Source organism: Brassica oleracea, chromosome C8 (genome assembly GCF_000695525.1).
Source record: "Brassica oleracea var. oleracea cultivar TO1000 chromosome C8, BOL, whole genome shotgun sequence".
Taxonomy (NCBI): Eukaryota; Viridiplantae; Streptophyta; class Magnoliopsida; order Brassicales; family Brassicaceae; genus Brassica; species Brassica oleracea.
Window position 1 is genome coordinate 18,746,979 of NC_027755.1, and position 21,605 is coordinate 18,768,583.

The 21,605-nt window shown below is 37.0% G+C and overlaps 5 protein-coding genes, 1 long non-coding RNA gene and 1 pseudogene across 6 annotated transcripts; 5 read left to right on the forward strand and 2 right to left on the reverse strand.

Annotated features, from left to right (window-relative positions):
* Nucleotides 1-1,961: 1,961 nt before the first annotated feature.
* LOC106311548 (importin subunit alpha-4-like) lies at nt 1,962-5,205 on the forward strand. Its single transcript, XM_013748747.1, has 10 exons — nt 1,962-2,334; nt 2,528-2,624; nt 2,709-2,800; nt 2,872-3,003; nt 3,258-3,443; nt 3,546-3,709; nt 3,839-3,917; nt 4,003-4,131; nt 4,309-4,436; nt 4,504-5,205. Exons 1-10 carry the CDS (start codon nt 2,101-2,103, stop codon nt 4,886-4,888), a joined length of 1,626 nt encoding a protein of 541 aa, XP_013604201.1. The 5' UTR covers nt 1,962-2,100; the 3' UTR covers nt 4,889-5,205.
* Nucleotides 5,206-5,297: 92 nt separating this feature from the next.
* Nucleotides 5,298-7,103, reverse strand: LOC106311550. The gene is made up of 6 exons (XM_013748750.1): nt 6,737-7,103; nt 6,529-6,660; nt 6,257-6,455; nt 5,970-6,099; nt 5,724-5,897; nt 5,298-5,639 (listed from the first exon to the last, which is right to left on the reverse strand). Exons 1-6 carry the CDS (start codon nt 6,945-6,947, stop codon nt 5,481-5,483), a joined length of 1,005 nt encoding a protein of 334 aa, XP_013604204.1. The 5' UTR covers nt 6,948-7,103; the 3' UTR covers nt 5,298-5,480.
* Nucleotides 7,104-11,012: 3,909 nt separating this feature from the next.
* On the forward strand, nt 11,013-14,390 carry LOC106311549 (probable Xaa-Pro aminopeptidase 3). The gene is made up of 13 exons (XM_013748749.1): nt 11,013-11,185; nt 11,609-11,683; nt 11,757-12,020; nt 12,105-12,197; nt 12,264-12,470; nt 12,567-12,670; nt 12,769-12,835; nt 12,917-13,024; nt 13,109-13,201; nt 13,433-13,517; nt 13,743-13,813; nt 13,896-13,951; nt 14,125-14,390. The coding sequence occupies exons 1-13, from the start codon at nt 11,138-11,140 to the stop codon at nt 14,288-14,290; spliced, it is 1,437 nt and encodes a 478-aa protein (XP_013604203.1). The 5' UTR covers nt 11,013-11,137; the 3' UTR covers nt 14,291-14,390.
* A 408-nt stretch (nt 14,391-14,798) lies between these two features.
* LOC106311552 lies at nt 14,799-15,540 on the forward strand. Its single transcript, XM_013748752.1, has one exon. It carries the CDS (start codon nt 14,870-14,872, stop codon nt 15,374-15,376), a length of 507 nt encoding a protein of 168 aa, XP_013604206.1. The 5' UTR covers nt 14,799-14,869; the 3' UTR covers nt 15,377-15,540.
* A 428-nt stretch (nt 15,541-15,968) lies between these two features.
* Nucleotides 15,969-18,103, reverse strand: LOC106311551 (Golgi apparatus membrane protein-like protein ECHIDNA). The gene is made up of 6 exons (XM_013748751.1): nt 17,959-18,103; nt 17,672-17,728; nt 17,383-17,586; nt 17,217-17,276; nt 16,335-16,461; nt 15,969-16,252 (listed from the first exon to the last, which is right to left on the reverse strand). Exons 1-6 carry the CDS (start codon nt 17,971-17,973, stop codon nt 16,164-16,166), a joined length of 552 nt encoding a protein of 183 aa, XP_013604205.1. The 5' UTR covers nt 17,974-18,103; the 3' UTR covers nt 15,969-16,163.
* Nucleotides 18,104-18,897: 794 nt separating this feature from the next.
* Nucleotides 18,898-19,437, forward strand: LOC106311553. Its single transcript, XR_001264052.1, has 3 exons — nt 18,898-19,057; nt 19,262-19,340; nt 19,424-19,437. It is a non-coding gene; the product is annotated as an uncharacterized LOC106311553 (long non-coding RNA).
* Nucleotides 19,438-20,109: 672 nt separating this feature from the next.
* LOC106310925 overlaps nt 20,110-21,605 on the forward strand; it is a 9,524-nt pseudogene continuing 8,028 nt past the window's right edge.

Consider the following 21,605-nt stretch of genomic DNA (forward strand, 5'->3'; position numbering starts at 1 on the left):
GAAAGTTCGTTCTTTATCGAAAGAAGCCGTAATAAACGCTTCGAGTCAGAAGACGGCCCAAAAGGACCTAAGACATGGCTCGAGGCCCGACTTATGATTTCTTAACCAACAGCCCGTGAGCTGCATAATGGTTTACGCTTGGTTCGCAAGGAAAGATAAATGTCAAGTTTCCGCAGATAAATACGATATTTTGAAGATAATTACGAAGATCGGAAAAAATGGAATATCTCCATTTTTATGCTATGGCGGCTTAAGGGTAGAAGAGGAAAAGCGTAAACCGACCGGAAAAGCGTAAACCGACCTTGTAGCCAGTATATAAGGAGTCCTAGGCGAGAGGCATGGAAGATGACTTTTCTCAGAGAAAACTTAGCACTTAAAGCAATTAGCCAACTTTCCGTTTTTGTTATTTCGAGCAGCGACTCAACTAGGTTTTGCAGTCTTAGGTTGTTAGAACTAGGAATCTCGCCGACAGCTCTCGTAGCCAAGGCTTCTACCTTGTTGTAACGCTCGTACGCGGATTCGGAATAAAACTCCTTTTGCTCTCTTTTACGATTTCTTATTTCTTTTCGTCTTTAATTGCGTGTTCTGATTGCTTGGCGTGTGGTTTAACAGATATTCGGGACCTCTGGGAAATTAGGGTTTTCCTAACTTTCCTAATTTAAACGGAAATCAACAGTGCGAATTTCGGTTCCCACACTTACAATGATGTTTGTGGGCTTGCGGCCCATTATAAAGGCCGTGTTTTTTTTTATAATGATGGAAAAAAACCAAAGCTAACTTTAGGACACTCTATGTCGTAAGGAAATAGGGATTGCAATCAAGGATCTCGACCGCGGGCCTGGCCCGTAAAGGCTTGCTGCAGGGTGGGATTGAGCCTCCATTTGGTAAGCCCGCAAAATTACGGGCCTCGCGGGACGGGTTCAAAGCGGGACGGGTCGAAAGCGGGATGGGTCGAAAGCGGAATGGGCTTAACCTGCGGGATTTTGAAGACCCGCAGTCCTAAGTCCCTATTTTTGCTTTCGCCTAAAACATAGAGAGAGAGAGAGAGAGAGAGAGAGAGAGAGAGAGAGAGAGAGAGAGAAGGTGATTCTTATGTAGCTCCGGTGATGGTGGTTTTAGGGCCGATGATGCTTCCGGTCTCCCAAGCGCCTTCAATCTGCATCGATGGAGCTTCTTCGAGTCATTATAAGAAGTTTGAAAACTCACTTTCCACCGAAGAAGAAGATATAGTTTTCGCCATGAGTTCTTCATAGTTTTGCCTATATGTATTTGTTCACATTATCATACATTTTGGAGTTTTAGGTTTCAATATATCTTTAACTGACTTCTATTATTCTTATTTGCAGAAGATGAAGTTGATGGTGAAGAAGAGAAATTTCCATCTTTTTGTCGCTTGTTGGTGATAAAGATGCAGAACAAGAAGTGTGATTGGTGTTTTTTTTCTATCTATTTTTGGAATTCGCATCTTTGATTTGGTGTCGGTTTTATTTAATTTTGGATTCAGAAAACTAAAGCATTTGTTATGAACTTATGAGTTATAATATTTGGATTCAACAACTAAAGTATTGTTTATTTTAAAAATGTTTGGAGTCTAACAAAAATAAATAAACTAGTGTTTTGATCCAACTAAAATCTTTAACTAACAAGGGTATTGCCTTATCCAGTTCAATCCTCGACTAAACTCACTTACTGATGTGTCATGAAACTGATAAAGCGTCCTGAATAATGTCTTGAAGCGTTCAGGAGCCATATGTTTGTTTGTAATTCTATGTCCCGTGGTCCGATCCGCAAAAGCCTACATGTTTTGCGGTATGGGTTTTGTCAGCCATTTTGAAGATCGCAGCCCGCGCGGACCTGACCCGCCGTGACACGCTTAAAGACGAGCCCGCTACGGTACGGGACGGGACGGGAGAACCTGTGTGACATTCCTATAAGGAAGGATCCAAGTAGCTCCGACAACTAATCAAAAATTCCGACACTAAACCAAACCCGGATCCGACCCGGAAATAACAGACAACTCGTCCTCCACGATCTCCATCTCCAGTTTCAGTTTCCACCAAAAGAGAGCGAGAGAGAAAGATCTCAGAGAGACAAACCAAGATGTCGCTGAGGCCGAGCACACGCGCGGAGCTGAGGAAGAAGATATACAAGACAGGTGTTGACGCCGATGAAGCTAGGCGGAGGAGAGAGGACAACCTCGTGGAGATCAGAAAAAACAAACGCGAGGACAGTCTCCTCAAGAAACGCCGCGAAGGGATGATGCTCCAGCAGCAGCAGCAGCCTCTCGGAGCTGGTCTCGACGCCCTCCAGAGCGCTGCCGCCGTTGAGAAACGAGTAAGTCGCTGATCTGAATCTTTAGTTTCATTTGGATCACAGAATTTAATTTATTACTGATGGATCTTTGTTTTTCTTATTGAAAGAGTGAGAATTTTGATTGTAATTGCCCTTTAATTATAGATCTCAGCTTTATGACAACACATCTGATCATGTAGTAAACTCATCTACTGTTTATGTTCTGTTTTGACAGCTAGAAGGTATCCCAATGATGGTACAAGGTGTTTATTATGATGATCCCCAAGCTCAGCTAGAAGCCACTACTCAATTTAGAAAGTTATTATCTATAGGTATGTTGACCATTTTATTTTAATTCTCCTTTCAGAATGTTATTATGTGTGTAATGATGGTAGTTTTGTAATTTTGATGAGCAGAGCGCAGTCCTCCGATAGATGAAGTGATCAAAGCTGGTGTTATCCCACGTTTTGTTGAGTTTCTTGGAAGGCAAGACCACCCACAACTTCAGGTATGTCTTATTAATGTCACCTTAGAGATTTAAGAATGGTCTGGTGGGCTTACTTTAAAATTCTTTTTCAGTTTGAGGCTGCGTGGGCTTTGACCAACGTTGCCTCAGGAACATCAGATCATACTCGGGTTGTGATTGAACATGGGGCGGTACCTATCTTCGTTGAGCTTCTTAGCTCTGCTAGTGATGACGTTCGAGAGCAGGTTTGCCACTAACTAGCTGTAGATAATTGTGGTTCCCATTGTGCAGATTAGTAGATCACAAAGAGGTTTGATGCAGCCTTGGGGCCCTCAAGTCCAAGTTCTCTGGCCACATTTGTTTTATTTTTTTGTTTCTTTTGATCTAATATATATATATTGTATATTTTTAATTATGTAATTATAGTCAGCTAGGGGCTTCTCTGTAGTTCTAAAAGCTAAAATATTAACGTTTTCTTATAAACTTTTATCCGTTGTAGGCAGTGTGGGCCTTGGGGAATGTTGCTGGAGACTCGCCAAACTGCAGGAACCTTGTTCTCAGCTGTGGTGCTCTTATACCATTGCTGTCTCAGTTAAACGAAAATTCAAAGTTATCCATGCTAAGGAATGCTACATGGACCTTGTCCAACTTTTGTCGTGGGAAACCACCAACACCTTTTGAAGAGGTAGTTGCTAAACCGTTAATTTGTCTGTACAGTCTTATTTTATGGGGCAAATTTTTTAATATATGTTTGGTTGGCATGATGTTTGATATTTATATGTTCCAGGTGAAGCCTGCCCTGCCAGTTCTTCGGCAGCTTATCTATCTAAATGATGAAGAAGTTCTCACAGATGCCTGCTGGGCTCTCTCCTACCTTTCAGATGGCCCCAATGATAAGATTCAGGCTGTGATCCAGGCTGGTGTCTGTCCACGACTTGTGGAGCTTCTGAGGTTAGATTCTTATTGCTATATTAGTTGGTCTTTTCAACAATGGTGTTGACATCTTCAAATTTGTGATGTTTTTAATACCTCTTAGAAACTGAGTGTTAGTGTACTGACTAATATATATATTTCTTCAAGTCATCCATCACCTACGGTTCTCATTCCTGCACTTCGAACTGTTGGGAACATTGTAACTGGTGATGACTCTCAGACACAGGTATGATCTGTGAAGAATGTTTCTATATAATGTTTTGGTTGTTTTGTTTAACATTTTGACTGCAACTATTTGTTTTGCTTTCCAGTTTATAATTGATAGTGGCGTACTTCCACACCTTTATAATTTACTTACGCAAAATCACAAGAAGAGTATCAAAAAAGAAGCTTGTTGGACTATCTCAAATATCACTGCTGGGAACCAAGCTCAGATAGAGGTATGAGTTTTTTTTCTGCTATAATTAGCATTTCAATAATGCTATTTCATTTCTGATTCTGTAAAAAGTTATATTGAATATGTTCAAGTTGTGTTTACTCTCTTCTCTAGCAAATTTTATATTGTAGTTTTTCAGAAAGACAATTTTTAATCATTTTATATTGTTTAAACAATATAGGCTGTGGTTGGTGCTGGATTAGTACTTCCTCTTGTGCACTTGCTCCAGAACGCTGAGTTCGATATAAAGAAGGAAGCTGCCTGGGCCATTTCCAATGCCACATCAGGAGGGTCTCATGAGCAGATTCAGTAAGTCGTCTCTAACTGACTTACACTTCATAGTGTTCACTCTTACATGTCTTATACCATCATGCAGATATTTGGTGAACCAAGGCTGCATCAAACCTATTTGTGATCTACTGATCTGCCCTGACCCTAGGATTGTGACAGTGTGCCTCGAAGGTCTTGAAAACATTCTCAAGATCAGTGAGGCTGACAAGGAGATGGGACTAAACGGTGGGGTGAATCTCTATGCTCAGATAATAGAAGAGTCCGATGGACTAGACAAAATCGAAAACCTTCAGTCCCATGACAACAACGAGATATATGAGAAGGCTGTTAAGATCTTGGAGAGATATTGGGCTGAAGAAGAAGATGAAGAGCAGATTCTGACAGACGGTGGGAACGAGAATCCACAACAGGGATTCAGTTTCGGTAATAACCAGCCAGCTGCTCCTCCTGGTGGATTTAAGTTTGGCTAAAAAAAACGTATAGAACAAATTGATATCGTGAGTTTGGGGGAAGTGTGAGATTCATTTTTTTGCAACTGTTATTTGATATTGGCAGGTTTGAGTTTGAGGTTTTGAGTACTGGTTCAAAACGGCTTTTCTGTTTTTTTTTTAATTTGTCTGATTCATTCTGAGTTTGTTTGTATCTTAATATCTTAAAAGTCTGGGATAAAGTGTGGTTACTGGTTTAGGAAATGATCACTTTTGTATTTGTCACTTCTCTCTTTGTTTGTTATTATAATTTTAAAAACTTTACTCGCCAGAGTGCAAATACAAGAAATGTTATTTGATTGTGTTTTACTTGTGTTTTCAGTGGGAAAGTAAACGCACATAAACCGAATTGCCTAAACCAAAATTCTTAAACCGGAATCTGAATATAAAATCAGTATCCAATTAAACCGAAATGCTTTTCTAATTTGAAGTATCAAACACCTTTGAAAGATCTTGAAATTACACAACATTGCTCATCAAACTTGTTAATGCCATGAGAGACATAGCTAAACTAGAACAGAGAGATTCAGCTTCAACTGATCTTTTTCAGCTCTAGAAACTCAGATGCTGCTCATCAGTTTTGTCCCTTCTTCTGTTTGCTCTCAGGGACTAGAGGCTTGATGGCGAGTTTAGGCTTTGTGCTGACTAGCTTATGTGGGAGCACTGACACAGCAGCTACATAGGAGCCATTTGGTATTCTAGAAAGCGGTAAGAGTTCCACCATAACACATAACTGCACATTATTTTCACACAAATCTTCAGAATTTTATAAACATGTAACAAGGTTTTGAGTTCTTGACTATATGTAAATTATTACCTCCGGAGATTTGAGATCCACAACTGAATCTGGTACAATGGCTTTCACTCCGGCCGCCACGGTTTCAAAGCATTTAGTGCGGTCCAGCAAAGGACATTGGTCTAGAACCTCTGATGCTTTTTGAATCTTTCCTTTTGCCTCCTCCACACCTCTTCGATTATACCCAGCTGCAAACTATATGGTTGTATATGGTTAAGAACCATTTCCATGAAATCTAACAATATCAACTTGTTTTTTTTTTTTTACCTTCACTGGTGTTGATAGTGTGTTTTGTTTATCATCTACAAACCGCTGAACAAGCTTCGATACTGTCTCCTGAAGTTCTTTCTCTGTCAAAGCACAAGTAGCTTGTACAGGGAATATCCGATGGCACCAGCTGCATCATTCAAATCATAAAGTACTAATTTCGTCAGTGATCAAAAGCTCCTAGCAGAGTGAGACAGTCAACAACATAGACTTCAATCAAATGATATTTCACTAACTAACATTTCACCAAATGAGTTTATGCATAAGAAGATAATAAGAAGACTTACACTGGCGCCTTCAGAGCTCCAGATTTCACACACTGGAAGACTCTCGACACTATATCTGTAGTATCCGTAGAGTTGTCAACAGGGAAAGTAAAAAGAAGCAAGCCACTCTTTGTCAGCTTAACCAATGACATGAGAGACTTATGTTCTTCATTGACACTTTCTTTGGCCGGTTTGAGATCCTCAGCATTCAGATTCTCACCTAAAGAAAGGCACCAAAAATTAAATAAAAAAAAAGAAAAGACAAACCAGTGACTATACTCTTCAAAAGTCACCTGTTTCTTCTGTCTCTTGTGCACAAAGTTTTGGTCTTTTAGATTCATCAGATGACTTCAAAACTTCACCTAAGGGCAGTAACACCTTTCCAAGGATGGACATGGCCTCTTTGGTAGCACTCTTCTCTCTTTCTGATAAGCTCACAACAGATAAGACCATTGAGGGAAACAAGCAATCAATAAAGAAAAGAGGGAAAACAAATCATACTGATGCTGCAGGTGACGAGGAAGCCGGAATGAGAATGATGAAGCAGAGAAGAGGGAGCTGTGTAGTCGAACCGAGGGATGCTTATGACGCTCGCGTGTTGCTCCCATGGCGCCATTGTTTCAGCTTCCTCTTCTCTTTCTCTCTTTTCACCAACAGGGGTCTCCTCAATTGCTCTTCCAACATCCTTCACTACTTCTTCTGCAGCAGCCATTGTTTTGTTACTCTCTATGAGCTGCGGAGAGTCTTATCTCAAAAGGACGAAACTCCGAATCGATTTATCTACCCACTTCTCTCTATTCTCCTCTGTTTAGCTGTGTGGTTTGGTCTGAAGAACTCAAAGCCTTGACCTTTAGCAGTTTGATGTGATGGGTCGGCTGAAACGCACCTTTAAAGTTTAAACAGCTAAAACCCTGAAACTCTCTCAACCATTGGATTAAGCGGTTTGGAAAGTGCGATTGCGTTTTCTTAACAGTGCGTTTGATAGATCTGCTGAAACTCTCTCCACTATCTTTTTCGTTTAAGTTCGATTAAGTGGTTTGGAAAGTGAGATTGCGTTTTAAGCTATTTAACTAGATATCGACCTGCGCGGTTTTTTTGTTTTCATTTATTTTTATATAAACATTTTGTTTTCAATTCTAAATTGGTATATATTATAATATATATGTATCTATTAATTTTTAAAACAAAATAAGTTTACGGTATACTTTTTCTACATACTTACATTTTCGTGTTTTTTAAGCCCATTAAGTCGACATTCAATTCTCATTTCAATTGTTTTAAATGTTTTTCGAAAATGAAAAGCCCAACCAATACATACTTACATTTTCGTGTTTTTTAAGCCCATTAAGTCGACATTCAATTCTCATTTCAATTGTTTTAAATGTTTTTCGAAAATGAAAAGCCCAACCAATACATACTTACATTTTCGTGTTTTTTAAGCCCATTAAGTCGACATTCAATTCTCATTTCAATTGTTTTAAATGTTTTTCGAAAATGAAAAGCCCAACCAATACATACTTACATTTTCGTGTTTTTTAAGCCCATTAAGTCGACATTCAATTCTCATTTCAATTGTTTTAAATGTTTTTCGAAAATGAAAAGCCCAACCAATACATACTTACATTTTCGTGTTTTTTAAGCCCATTAAGTCGACATTCAATTCTCATTTCAATTGTTTTAAATGTTTTTCGAAAATGAAAAGCCCAACCAATACCTGCTTACATTTTTGTGTGTTTTTAAGTCCATTAAGTCGTTTTGAATCTCATTTCGTACTCAGAGATTTACGGAATCAAATCAAATCAAAAAACGATCCCCTCAACTTGAGGAACACACAGAAAAATATTTTAACTGTTTGACATGGTAACTTGGAAAATGTTAAAATATAGAGAGATTCAATTTTAAAGAGAATACCCCCAACTTTCTCCCCAAATTTCTCCTAAAACCTAACACCTCGCTTTGAATCCGATCAATATTATAAATAGGCAGCACCGGTTTCCTATTCAAACCCACACTTTCAAACAAACCAAAAAATAAACCAATGGCTACTAAGATGCAAATCCAAGCATCGAAAGGTCCTAATGAACAATCGGTCGTCTTCGACAAAGAATGTTGTCTTTAGAGAAGTTTTCGATCATCTATGATCCATGTTTTCAGTTCTGTTTTTAGAAAATTGCAGATGATTTGCTTTATTTGCAGACTTTGGTTTTATGTTTTACGTTTCATTAAGATTCATAACAGAGCAATAAAACTCCTCTTTGAAACTTTTTGGAAAAGTACGATGTGAGTTTTTGGTGAGGATGTGAAGCCTCAGAGACAAACATATGATCGTTGTTATTAAAATTATTTGATAGCTATTATTTCTAACACGAAAAATGAACTTTAGGAAAAGTTCTACGCTGCAGAAAGCAGTTTAATTCTCCTGTCTACAGATAATAACACCAAATCAATCAATCAAACTATGGTTTCAATCCTAACTACCGATAGTCACTTCCATTCCTAGCTTCTAAAATTCTGAAAAATGTTTAATAGTAATTTACAGATTATATCATTGCAGAATGATTGGATACATGTCATTAGATACTTGTGTGCAAGTTTGGTTTGTCTTTGCCTCATGTCTTTCATCATCATACAACATATAGACTCTGTTCTGTAAAATTAAGAGAAAACATTAGTTAGCCGTTTAGATTTCACAAAATATTAAATATATTATAGTCATTGTATGCGCTGAGGTTACATCTAATAAAAACTTATCTTTTCTCAGGTTGAGGTTTTTGTGATTGAGGTTGGAATCGCATTAATAAAGCTCTACCAATACTCTCTGTCACTACTAGACTTGCACATGAGTCGTAAACATTAATAAGACAACAAACTAAACATATATCATTCAGCTTCTGCTTTATAACAGATTAATCGAATTACTCATACACTAATTTGTTAGTGCCTGAAATAAAAAATTAGAATAAATCATAAGAGACTCCAAATTGAGGAACATAGGTTGTACAAGCATAAACATATATCATTCAGTCATTAGCATAAGAGACATCAAAGCAATTCTTCTGGGACATCAGCGAAAGGAAGTAACGAAGGTGAAAGAAGTTAAGATGCATAATCAATTAAAAGGATTACCTCTGTTTATTATCCATCTAAAAAGTTGGAAGTTGTTTTTTGCTCGGAAATCTTATGTGACCAAGCAAATCACCCATTCATCTTCTTCATATGTGAATCTGCATAATAAAACAATTATTATGCCAAGAGGAAAGGAAATCAAATCAAAATTTATGGTTTGCTTATGATTAATAACCAATTCATGAGAAACATTCACCAAGCAACAATTTCAATCTTCACCAACGCCCTATCTATCAAGATCGATAGATCTACCCACTGATTCTCTCATCGATTATCTATTTCAGTTCTAGCGTGTCGTCGATCCTCAAAGAAAAATTGAATCGAGAATTTTTTTTTTACTTTCCCTTTTCTGTTTTTTTTTTTGAACCAAACGGCCACAAAAACATAGATTTTGACATAACATATTTGTTGCTCTCTTTGGGAAATAATTATCGCCCATTTTATCTAACAAAAAAACAAATCCTAACCAAACCAAAGCCCAGCAGTGTTTTCTTTTAAAACCAACTATAAGCCAATTTAAATACATAATTATTATTAAATATTTCTGTTATTATAATTTAAAAATTATGCATGAATTAAAAATATGTAGAATGAAAAATGAAATGTCTATTATATTTTTCATATAATATTTATTTAATAAGTTAAAATTATAAATAAATAACCTTACCAAATATATCATCACAATATGATTAAATTTATTGAGTAGAAGTTTACCATTTTAAAATCTTTTAACTAATTAATTAGTTCACGAACAAACATTTTTATTTTTAATAATAATAAAAAAAATAAAGAAGACAATATTATAAAAATTTACTATAAACAAATAAAAAATCTATTAAAATATAGATTAGACAAATATTTATTAATTTAAATGAAATTTTTAAAAGAAACGATCCCGCACTTTGAAAGCGCGGATCAAAATCTAGTCTATTGTTTAAATTCAATTATTGATATCCAATAGGCCTGGGCATCCAGGTCTTCGGGTCGGGTTCGGGTCGAGTATTGTCGGGTCCGGGTCCTTCGGGTCCTAGCAATTTAGACCCATATAGGTACCTATAACTTTTCGGGTCGGTTCCGGGTCGGGTCTTGTCGGGTCCGGGTTCGGTTCGGGTTTATAATTTCAATACCCGTAAAATACCCGAAGAACCGCAAAAATACCCAAAAATTTATCCAAAATCAGATCCGAAAACCCAAAACATACCCGAATTTTACCCGAATACCCAAATTATATTTTCTGAAAATATAAAATTTCACCAAAAACCTACAATTATACCTGAAAATCCAAACCCAAAACTTTAAAAAAAAATCCGAAATACCAAAAATATACCCAATCACCCAAATATACCTAGTATATACAATTATTTGCGGGTACTTCGGGTACCCGAACGAGTCTCGGGTAGGACCCGGACCCGAACCGAGACCCGCGGGTCCAAAGAAAAAAGACCCAATAGGTACTTAGCATGGACCCGGACCCGGACCCGAACCTGTATTTTCGGGTCGGTTCCAGTTCGGCTCTTCGGGTCCGGGTAAAATGACCAGGCCTAATATCCAATAAAAGATTTTGGTATGTCCAAAATTTATATAATAAGATTAGAGATTAAATGTTACTTGAATTTTTAAAAATAAGTCAATTTAATATATAAGATAAAACCCTGAAACGCGACTTTTCATTAAGACAACGCACCTCAAAGCAGCTAAAACTAAAACCCTGAGGTCTTAAGAGGTCAAATCGATCTACTCAAAGAGTCTGTGTCTCTTGGGAGAGGAGGAGGAGAGATGCAAGTACTTGCGCGGAATCTAGCTCAGAGAGTCTCAAGAAGCCAGGTATGCTCTCAATTCATTCTTTCTCGATGGTTATTGTCTTCTTTGTTAATTCGCGTTTGAAGATTGATCTTCTAAACCATAAAGTTTCATCCTTTGAATGAAAGTAATTGACTTTTTAGAAAATTTACATAAAGCCTGAGACTTTATTGTGTTTCATCTCTGTGTGCTCTGTTCATTTATCTACACTACAACTTCGAAAACATATACATTTGCTAGCTAAGAGACACTTTGTTTATGAAATGGTGAATGAAAGTAATCAACTTTTAATCAAATTTACAGAAAGCCTGAGACTTTATTGCAGAAAGTACTTATTGTTTGTGTTTCATCTCTGTATCCTGTTCTTTATCCACACTACATGTTCAAAAGTATAGACATTTGCTTTAGGCTAAGAGTCACTTTGTTTACGAAATGATGTTTCTTTAGGTGATCAGTCGCTATGCATATTCAACTCAACGGGTCAAAGACATTGGTCAGCCAACTCCAGCTTCTCATCCTCATGTAACTATCTTCTACTCTATCATGCAAAATGCTTTATAATGCTTCTCTGATGGTTACCCTCTTCTGCCATCAGTTAATGGCGGAAAGAGAGGTCACACCAGGGATAAGAGTAGTGGAATACATTAGTAGAAGGAAGAAACTTGCGGAGCTTCTTCCTCAGAACAGCTTAGCCATCGTTTCTTCAGCTCCTATGAAGATGATGACAGACGTTGTTCCATATACGTTCAGACAAGAGGCTGATTATTTGTATCTAACTGGCTGCCAGCAACCGGGTGGCGTGGCTGTTTTAAACAGTGAACACGGTTTATGCATGTTCATGCCGGAATCAACTCCTAATGTATGGTTAATTTATCTGTTTTAGTACATGAATTTCGTTATAGAGACTGTTTGGTGATTTAGAAGAGTTGGTTTGTGGTTTTAGGACATTGCTTGGCAAGGAGAAGTAGCTGGAGTTGATGCAGCGTCAAAGGTTTTCAAGGCGGAACAAGCATATCCTATAAGCAAATTACCAGAGGTAACTTATATATTTAAGTGTCAGCTCTTGTAAAATGTTTTATTTATATGTTCTTTGAATGTACAGATTCTTTCAGACATGATAAGAAGTTCTTCTAAAGTGTTTCACAATGATCAAACGGCCTCACAAAAATACACAAACTTGGATGAGTTTAAAAAGTCAGCATCACTTGGCAAAGTGAAGTCTCTTTCAAGTTTTACTCATGAGCTGAGGTTGATTAAATCACCTGCAGAGCTCAAATTGATGAGAGAGTCTGCTTCTATTGCCTGCCAGGTACTCCTGTGTGACAACTGTGTTTATACACTTGAGACAATAGCTATTTAGACAATGAGCTTATGTGGTGTGATTTGGATCTTTTTTTATTCTCAGGGTCTTCTGAAAACAATGCTACATTCAAAAGGGTATCCTGATGAAGGCATCTTGGCAGCCAAAGTTGAGTATGAGTGTCGGATAAGAGGTGCTCAGCGAATGGCGTAAGTCTCCTCAACATGTCTATCTACTCCATGAATAAATTAAATAAGTACTCCTTATTCCTAATGAGAAGAATGTTTTCATTTTTTTTATTCCTTAGATTCAATCCTGTAGTTGGTGGCGGTTCTAATGCTAGTGTGATCCACTATTCACGTAATGATCAGCGAGTAAGTTTGACGAAATTCTACTCAATTTACTAATACAGAGATGTGTTCTTGAAGCCAACATATATAAATACATCTGTGCAGATAAAAGATGGTGATCTTGTCTTGTTGGACATGGGCTGTGAGTTACATGGTTATGTTAGTGATCTTACTCGGACATGGCCACCTTGCGGAAAATTCAGTTCTCTTCAGGTTTTTATTTATCAAGAAACTCATTCTTCGAGCTCTTTTCTCATTGAAGATAAAAACATTGATGATACTTGTGTTTTTTTACAGGAAGAGCTATATGATCTTATACTTGAGACAAACAAAGAGTCCATAAAGCTATGCAAGCCTGGTACAACCATCCGTCAGCTAAACACATATTCGGTATATAAAACTTATCTTCAACTGTGCTGGAGATGTATGAAACACACAAAACAGTTTTGCCAAAATGTGAAATAAATTCATATAGAAATCTGAATTACAAATATTTTCATAAGCTTATATGGACCAGAGATGTCATATATAATCACAAAGACCCATCAGCGTTAAACTTAAAGAGGTTTATTTGCCAACAAAATGCTATTTGAACTCAGATGATGCTTTGTGGTTTTGCAGACCGATATGTTGTGCGATGGACTGATGAAGATGGGGATCTTAAAGAATCGTAGACTGTATCACCAGCTGAATCCAACATCCATAGGTATGCAATGTTGAACCTCGATCACGTTAACTTATTGGTTTGTTCATCCAATCATAAATTTGCATGTTTGGACGAGGAAACCAAAACAATTAATTAAGTTTGGTTAACTTGCTGGTGCAAACAACCTTGTTTAATTGTCTGCCATTGTGCTGTTAACATGTAACCAAAAAAAAAAAACACAAAATGTTATCTAACAAAGTTCTCTTTTTGATGGATAAAAAAAAGGTCACTACCTTGGGATGGATGTGCATGATTCTTCTTCTGTAGGATATGACCGCCCTTTGGTACCCGGTTCTGTAAGTAAATCTAAACTCTTATTACATGTTCACCTGTTAACTTGCCCTCATCCTGCATTAATAAACTAAACTATTTGGACAGGTGATCACAATTGAGCCAGGAGTCTACATTCCATCTTTATTCAACTGCTCTGAAAGGTATAACATTGCTGTCTTTCAAACTCTTTATGCAACAACTTCATGTAAGAGATTGTGGTTATGTAGATCCGTGAGATTAAACTGCAAATTAACCACAGGACATGCCATGATCTATCAGATAAGAAATCTTTGGTTATGTGAAATTGCTTAAATAATTCTTGATAAATTTGCAGATTCCAAGGGATAGGGATAAGGATTGAGGATGAAGTTCTGATCACTGAGACAGGCCACGAGGTGCTAACAGGGTCAATGCCTAAGGAGATCAAACATATAGAGACGTTATTGAATAATCACTGCCATGAAAACGCTGCTCAGAGCTTCGCCAGTTTCTCTTCCTAAGTTTAAAGGTTACAGTTGAGCTGTTACTTAGAAACAATATATTTTAGATGTTATGAATAATGATAAAATTTGAAATAATATTAATGATGATTTGATTTGATTTGACTGGACCAAGTTTATAGCGAAACAGTACCAAGTCATCAAGTTTCAAGATAGTAAGGTGACAAATCACAATCAGTAAGTTAGACGTTGGAACTCTTGTAATTATGTGAACTACAATGTTTACTTGAATTCTAAAGATATTATTCAATTCGATTTATACCAAAAATAATTGAGGACACAACGGTTACTGGTTAGCTGTTGAAGAAAAGGTGAGTTGATAGGCCCTGCATTTACACGCAGAGGGCCATGCATGCACCATCTATCATATAACAAGTAACAACAATAATTGCTATCACTATTGTCTGATGATGATTACTATAGTCACCCATAGACCTGCCCAACCATGTCCATTAATGCTTTCTCCATGTACCGCATACCACACAACCTATATATAACAAGGTTAAGTCGCCTCTTACCACAACACACAACTTCAGCTTTGAGGTAAAGCGTAAACTTTAAAAGAAAAACAGAACAGAGATGGGTTTGGTCACAGAGGAGGTGAGAGCTAAGGCAGAGAAGTACACCGGAGATGAGATATGCCGAGAGAAAACAAAAGTCTTCCTCAAGGAAATATCTATGCCCAATGGCTTACTACCGTTGAAGGACATTGAAGAGGTTGGGTACGACAGAGAGTCAGGTGTTGTGTGGCTGAAGCAGAAACAGAGCATCACCCACAAGTTCGAAACGATCGATAAGCTTGTCTCCTACGGAACCGAGGTCACTGCCGTTGTCCAGACGGGTAAGATCAAGAAGCTCACTGGAGTCAAGGCCAAGGAGCTTCTCATCTGGGTCAGTGTCAGTGAGATCTATACAGAGGAGAAAGAGAAGATCACGTTCAAGTCACCAACCACACTGTCCAGGACTTTCCCTGTCCCAGCTTTTATTGTCCCAGAGGAAGTGGAACCTGCCAAGGAAGAACCTGTCAAGGAGAAGAGCAGTGAAGCCGCCGAGGTTACGGAGGCTGTTGCAGTCAAGGAGGCCTAATCAAGCCGAGAGTTAGTAGTGTTTCTCACTGCTCTTACGCTCATGTATTACCTACCACTCGTTTCTGCTTCTTTTACTACCTGTAATAAGATGTCACCAACATCCTCCTGTTATACAAAAAAATACCGAAATTATCTATAAACTACATTAAAGCTGGTTATGTATGTGGCTTCAAGAACACTGGAAAGATATTAGCAAGCCAAAGTGAAAGCTACATCGAGATCTTTTCAAAATGTTTTACAACCTCAAAAAGTTTCCCTCACGTGTTAAATCGTGTGCATACCCACTTACATGGCGTACTGCTTATTCTTTACTATGTATAGCAACATCGTTCATATGCACTGGCTATAGTTACTTACCCGCTGCTCGATAAGAAGTTACAGCGTAGCTTCACTCTATATTTCAATTACATTGATTGAGGTTTTGAATCATTTTCTTTCAAGTAATTGCTCAACTGAAATATTGATCGAGGTTTTGAATCATTTTCTTTCACGTAGTTGCTCAACTGAATTCATCAGACGAGGATCTTGAAGATGAAGGTTGCATCGAAATCATAAAGAAACGTAAATTTTCTGAAGCTAAACATACGCCATAGGAGATACAAAAATGTTATATAGGGTAAAATCGAAAATGTCAAATACATGTAAAAGAGAATATAATAAACCTCTTTCTTAATCCCTTGCAAAATATTATATTGGTAAAACGAATCAGTAAAAAAAACATGGTGTGGCTTATGGCAATTCTTCTTTATACACTGCCTTTTGCTCACTAAAACATGTTCTTCTTTTCAGACAAGGGTAAAGGCAGATTGTACCGTGGACTGGAACCGTGATGCGATTGTCTGTGAGGCAAACTGCTGAAACTGTTTCTTTGCATCTGCCAACAAATAAAAAGTGTTAAGTCTAATGATCTATAGCCCATTTGACTATTATAAGGGCTATACTGGAATGGATCTTACCTTTCTTGCACTTTGTGAAGCCGATGATATTAGCCGCGTTAAGGGACAAGCAAACGCCGACAACAAGCAGATAGTCGGCCTGAAACCTTATCAGTGAAAATATCCCAAGGACTAACCACGCAGCTGCCTGAAGATAGGACAAACAAAAAACAAGATTCAGCTGCGGTAAAAGACAGCATAATGTTTTCACAAGTTTGTAATTGCTGACGCTAGAACACTAAACCCATTGCTACCACCATCTCAAGGCTCATTCTTACTCTCTATAGTTCGCCTTGTAATGCAACTGAGCCTATAGGGTTTTAAGCTACCAACTATTAGTCAATCTTATAATGCAGGATCATAGGATATACTAATGCAATTTCAACATGCACAATAACAGTGGTCAACTTTTAGTCCCCCAGATTACTTCTCCCTAATCTCCCTATTTTGCAATGTGTATGCGGGTGATTAACTCAAATGTCAATTGCCACTAACTCAGAAGGAGAATCGTTTGTCACAAACTCATAGATAAAAACTCATTTAAACGTTAGCTTGTTGGTAGGATGAGAGAATTCAGCGATCTATATATGGTTAGTGTGGGATACTAAAAGACAGCTTCGAAATTCGTCTCACCGTTTGCAAAACATTTGCTTCATCATTAGGGTCATGTTCATTCTTTCCTATTCTTACTTCTACTCCTCCACTAAAGTTCCGGTGAGTGAAAAGTGACAAGCTCATAGGCAAGTAAGCATAGATAGGAACAACTAGTTGAAACATTTGGGGTCGTGTTCATTATTGCCCGTTCTTACTACTAATCCTAATGCTCCACAAAAGTTTCAGGTGCATTGCAAACAGGTTTAAGCGATAAGCTACAAACTGTAGTCAAAGATAGGAACTACTCACTGCAAGGTAAAGCGTCCACCAGAAAAGCCAGGAGTCTTTCTTGTTCATCCGAGCCAAGGACTGATACACAGACAAACGAAATAAATGAGGTAAAAACTAGTAAGAATTTTTTGCTTAATGAATAAAGTAAAAAGTAAAAGCATTAAGCAAAAAAGAGAGGGCTAACCTCCTGGTCAAGAGACTCAAACTTCCAGACACTTTCACCCAAGTCATTGATCTCGTTCCACCACCTGAGACCAACAAGTATACGCCCACTCACATTCTTAACCACCCAGAAGTCAAGTGCCGCGAGAAGAACAGTCACCACAAAGATAATAACAAAGCTGTTGAAGAAGAGAGCCGAGAGAATGTAAAACGCCAACGCAGCACCCTGCCCCCAAAAACAAACTTGTTACCATTCTCCACCTCACTTATAAAAAAAAGTCTAAAAAGACTCATACTCAGGCTCATCATACCTTGAAGAGAACATGGAAGAGACACGTCTTCGGATTCGCATAGTTTTCAACTGGTGGCTGCATTGAATTAACAACGAGAATAATCACATCTGAGTCTAATTAAACCGATTCTTAACATAGCATTTCTATCTAGCTCAAGCCTTCCAAATTCTAATGTCTACACACACATTCTCCTCCGAGACGAATTCGAAGAGCACAGATCTAACACAATCACGTCCAGATCGAGCAGCTAATCGAGCTTAATCAAGAATCGGATAAGCAATCTAGCTCAGAAATTAATCATTCACCTGGTTAGGATCCATCTTTCGAAGTATCCGAATGTATCAACCCCGACGCCGATCAGAAGATGGAATCCTAATACTGATCTTCCCTCCGAGAAAATTATCTTCGTTCGGGTACCAGCAGATCTTCAAACTCTTGCGCGTGTTTTCTTAGCGTTTTAATTCTAATCTATAGGCCCAAGTGAGTGTCCTTTATAGCCCATTAGGCCCAATATAAAAGGTTGGGTTAAGAATCTAGTACAAATATCAATGCCTTAACACACACGTAACAAGATTTCACTAATGTCAAACCCTAAAAGAGACCTAACATAGTTTGTTTTTCTTTCTTGCTTCACCATCTGGCTGAAAATCTAGTATAGATATAGGTTCCTTAGTACGCACATAAAGATCTAACACTTTCAAACCCTAAAAAACAGAATCTAGTACAAACTGTCTTTTCACCTACATTTTTGGCTACAATATCTCGTTTTCAGGTTACATTGTTCACAACAATAATTGTTGTGTGTTGATGATTGCCATAGTCACCCATAACCTGCTCAACCATGCCCATTAATGCATTTTACATGTACCGTATACCACACAACCTATATATAACAAGGTTAAGTCGCCTCTTATCACAACACACAACTTCAGCTTTGAGGTAAAGCTTAAACTAAAAAAACAGAGCAGAGATGGGTTTGGTCACAGAGGAGGTGAGAGCTAAGGCAGAGAAGTACACCGGAGATGAGATATGCCGAGAGAAGACAAAAGTCTTCCTCAAGGAAATATCTATGCCTAATGGTTTACTACCGTTGAAGGACATTGAAGAGGTAGAACTGGAGAATCTTATGTAACTTGATTTGTCTGTACAGTCTTATATTATGGGTCAAAAAATTTAATTACATGTTTGGTTGCGTTCCTCACGTTATTCAAGCATGATGTTTCATATTTATATGTTCCAGGTTAAGCCTGCCCTGCCAGTTCTTCGGCAACTTATCTATCTAAATGATGAAGAAGTTCTCACAGATGCCTGCTGGGCTCTATCTTACCTTTCAGATGGCCCCAATGATAAGATCCAAGCTGTGATCCAGGCTGGTGTTTGTCCACTACTTGTGGAGCTTCTGAGGTTAGCTCAATTTTGCTATATTATTGCTATATTAGCTGGTCTTGTAGTTTTGTTCTTCAGATTCTTATCCCCCAACAATGGTGTTTGACATTTTCAAATTTGTGATGTTTTTAATACCTCTTAGAAATTGAGTGTTAGTGTACTGACTAATATATATATATATATATATATATATATATATATATATATATATATTTCTTCAAGTCATCCATCACCTACGGTTCTCATTCCTGCGCTTCGAACTGTTGGGAACATTGTAACTGGTGATGACTCTCAGACACTGGTATGATCTGTGAAGAATGTTTCTATATAATGTTTGATTGTTTTGTTTAACATTTTGACAGCAGCTGTGTTTTTGCTTTTCAGTTTATAATTGATAGTGGAGCTTCTGAGGTTAGTTCCTTTCCGAGGATGGACTTGTAACAAAAACTGGTGGTTAAGAAGGTAGTTAAGGAGATTTACCAACCAGTTTTATAAGGATTGTTAGCTACGCTCAAATGTTTAGAGTATATATATATGGTGCATCTCTCTTTTAAGTTTCATATCTGAAAACCATTATCAAACAAAGAATGAGTACTCCTCTCACAACGGCTCAAATCCAGGCAAATCTCGACCGCAAGCGCGCAGCAAAGGCGGCGGCAGATCGGAAGAGGGCTGCGGACAAGAAGAAAAAGGACAAGAAATTCAATGCTGCTGTGAAAGAACGAAAGAAGAACACACTGTATGAGAAAACTCTGCGTATGCTCGGGATCAAAAAGTAGTAGTTTGATGTTTGAACATGTAATGGGATGCATCTTGCATCCTTCTCAATAAATTGTTGTCGTGTCTAATAAATTTGATCCTTTTATCTCATATTGGATGCATCCTTCTCAATAAATTGTTGTCATGTCTAATAAATTTGATCCTTTTATCTCATATTGGATTTCATTTTATTTTATTTCTTACATAATCATTAGTAATTTTTAATGCATATCGTAAGAATCAAAATGAGACTAAAATCAATCTATAGTTTCGGTCAAGAAAATATAAATTCATATGGGGGAGATGTCAAAAGAGATGGACCCTTCTCTATTCGATCTCTAACCAAGAAAATTAAATTGATCTTCAATTATTTAAATCATAGTTATATTAAAATGAGAGAAAATTTTAAAATCCAGAAAGAAAAGGAGATCACGATTCTATTATATTCCCTCTGTTTCTCCATTTCTGCTCCTCTAATTTCCCCTTTTTTTTTTCCTATTATCCAAAGAATCTCTCCCATCTTCACCTAAATCCCCATTTTTTCTCCATTAATGGAATGGACGACTTTGAAGTTGGAGATCCTGAGAATGTACAACAATGATGACGACGAAGGAAAAGATCTCTCCGATCTAAGAAATCCGTTGCGAAGAAGGTCATCAATCGGAGAAGACGATCTTGAAATGCTCGATTTTGGTTCCCGTTCCTCGAGGTGATCATCGTCTTCGCTCTTCCACTTTACTGAATCTATTGAATGCTTTCGCTTCTTATTCGGTCAATGTGCTTTTTGTTACTTCTGAGATAGCAATTGTTTTAGCTGATTCTATGAGCTAAGCTAACCCGTTGTTTAGTTGTTGAAAGTTAGTTTTTAAAAAAAAAAAATCTGATCGGTTGTAAACAGTGTAATCCACACTAGTTCAAAAGTTTCATCAAATATGTATTTATTTATCATAGATATTTATTGTTTAAGTAAGAAAGAAATCAGTTTCTTAAACTATATCAGTTATACATGTAACAATTAATATCTTGTAATCTAAAATGAAAACTGCAACTAATGATTATTTTTGATATGTATTTTATATACAATATGGATATAAAATAAAAAGTTACAATATTGTATTTATCACAAATTTTGGAAACTATCAAATAAGGAGGTGTTATTGAATAGAGAATTAGAATTACATAATGGAATTAGAGTTTTATCGTACTTCAGTGGAATTTGATGATTCCACTAAAATGCAAGGGGATTTAGTGGGTATTTTTAATAACTGTTATGGAACTTTTTGTTTCTAAAATTAGTCGGTATTTTTAATTTGCTAGGTAGTTAAGATGTGATGAACTTTTACGAAAATAAAAAAAAACTGGTTTTAATCACCTTATGTTATCAAACTTTTACAAATATATTAGATTTTCTAAACCATATAATATATATATATATATATATATATTTAAAACATTTCTACATTTGAATAAAACAATAATTTTTCAGTATCAAGAAAATGCAATTAACGATTATTTGTTGTTATGTATTTTTATATAAGAATATTAATATAATATAAAGATAATATATTATATTTTTTTGTGAACTTTCAAATTAAATTTACAGGATACTCTACTTACACTACAAGAAAACACATGCTTAACTACGAAAATTAACGAAGAAAAACAATCCTCGTAAATTTGCGTCGAGTTTACGACGAATTTACGTGAAAAACTAAAGTCATCGTTATTTCCTCGTAACGTAACGACAAAACTGTTTCGTCGTAAAGTGGATGTAATTTTACGAGTATTTTACGAGGAAAAACTATTT

What these genes read in the sequence shown, in the direction of transcription:
- LOC106311548 (XM_013748747.1), top strand. Translation starts at nt 2,101, where the DNA reads ATGTCGCTGAGGCCGAGCACACGCGCGGAGCTGAGGAAGAAGATATAC. An exon ending in AAGACCACCCACAACTTCAG is followed by an intron (nt 2,801 to 2,871) that starts GTATGTCTTATT and finishes ATTCTTTTTCAG; the next exon opens with TTTGAGGCTGCGTGGGCTTT. An exon ending in GGAACCAAGCTCAGATAGAG is followed by an intron (nt 4,132 to 4,308) that starts GTATGAGTTTTT and finishes TAAACAATATAG; the next exon opens with GCTGTGGTTGGTGCTGGATT.
- LOC106311550 (XM_013748750.1), bottom strand. Translation starts at nt 6,947, where the DNA reads ATGGCTGCTGCAGAAGAAGTAGTGAAGGATGTTGGAAGAGCAATTGAG. An exon ending in GGAGCTCTGAAGGCGCCAGT is followed by an intron (nt 6,100 to 6,256) that starts GTAAGTCTTCTT and finishes TGAATGATGCAG; the next exon opens with CTGGTGCCATCGGATATTCC. An exon ending in TGGATCTCAAATCTCCGGAG is followed by an intron (nt 5,640 to 5,723) that starts GTAATAATTTAC and finishes AATAATGTGCAG; the next exon opens with TTATGTGTTATGGTGGAACT.
- LOC106311549 (XM_013748749.1), top strand. Translation starts at nt 11,138, where the DNA reads ATGCAAGTACTTGCGCGGAATCTAGCTCAGAGAGTCTCAAGAAGCCAG. An exon ending in CTCCAGCTTCTCATCCTCAT is followed by an intron (nt 11,684 to 11,756) that starts GTAACTATCTTC and finishes TTCTGCCATCAG; the next exon opens with TTAATGGCGGAAAGAGAGGT. An exon ending in ATTCACGTAATGATCAGCGA is followed by an intron (nt 12,836 to 12,916) that starts GTAAGTTTGACG and finishes ACATCTGTGCAG; the next exon opens with ATAAAAGATGGTGATCTTGT.
- LOC106311552 (XM_013748752.1), top strand. Translation starts at nt 14,870, where the DNA reads ATGGGTTTGGTCACAGAGGAGGTGAGAGCTAAGGCAGAGAAGTACACC.
- LOC106311551 (XM_013748751.1), bottom strand. An exon ending in TTGAGTCTCTTGACCAGGAG is followed by an intron (nt 17,277 to 17,382) that starts GTTAGCCCTCTC and finishes TCTGTGTATCAG; the next exon opens with TCCTTGGCTCGGATGAACAA. An exon ending in GGTGGACGCTTTACCTTGCA is followed by an intron (nt 16,462 to 17,216) that starts GTGAGTAGTTCC and finishes TCCTATCTTCAG; the next exon opens with GCAGCTGCGTGGTTAGTCCT.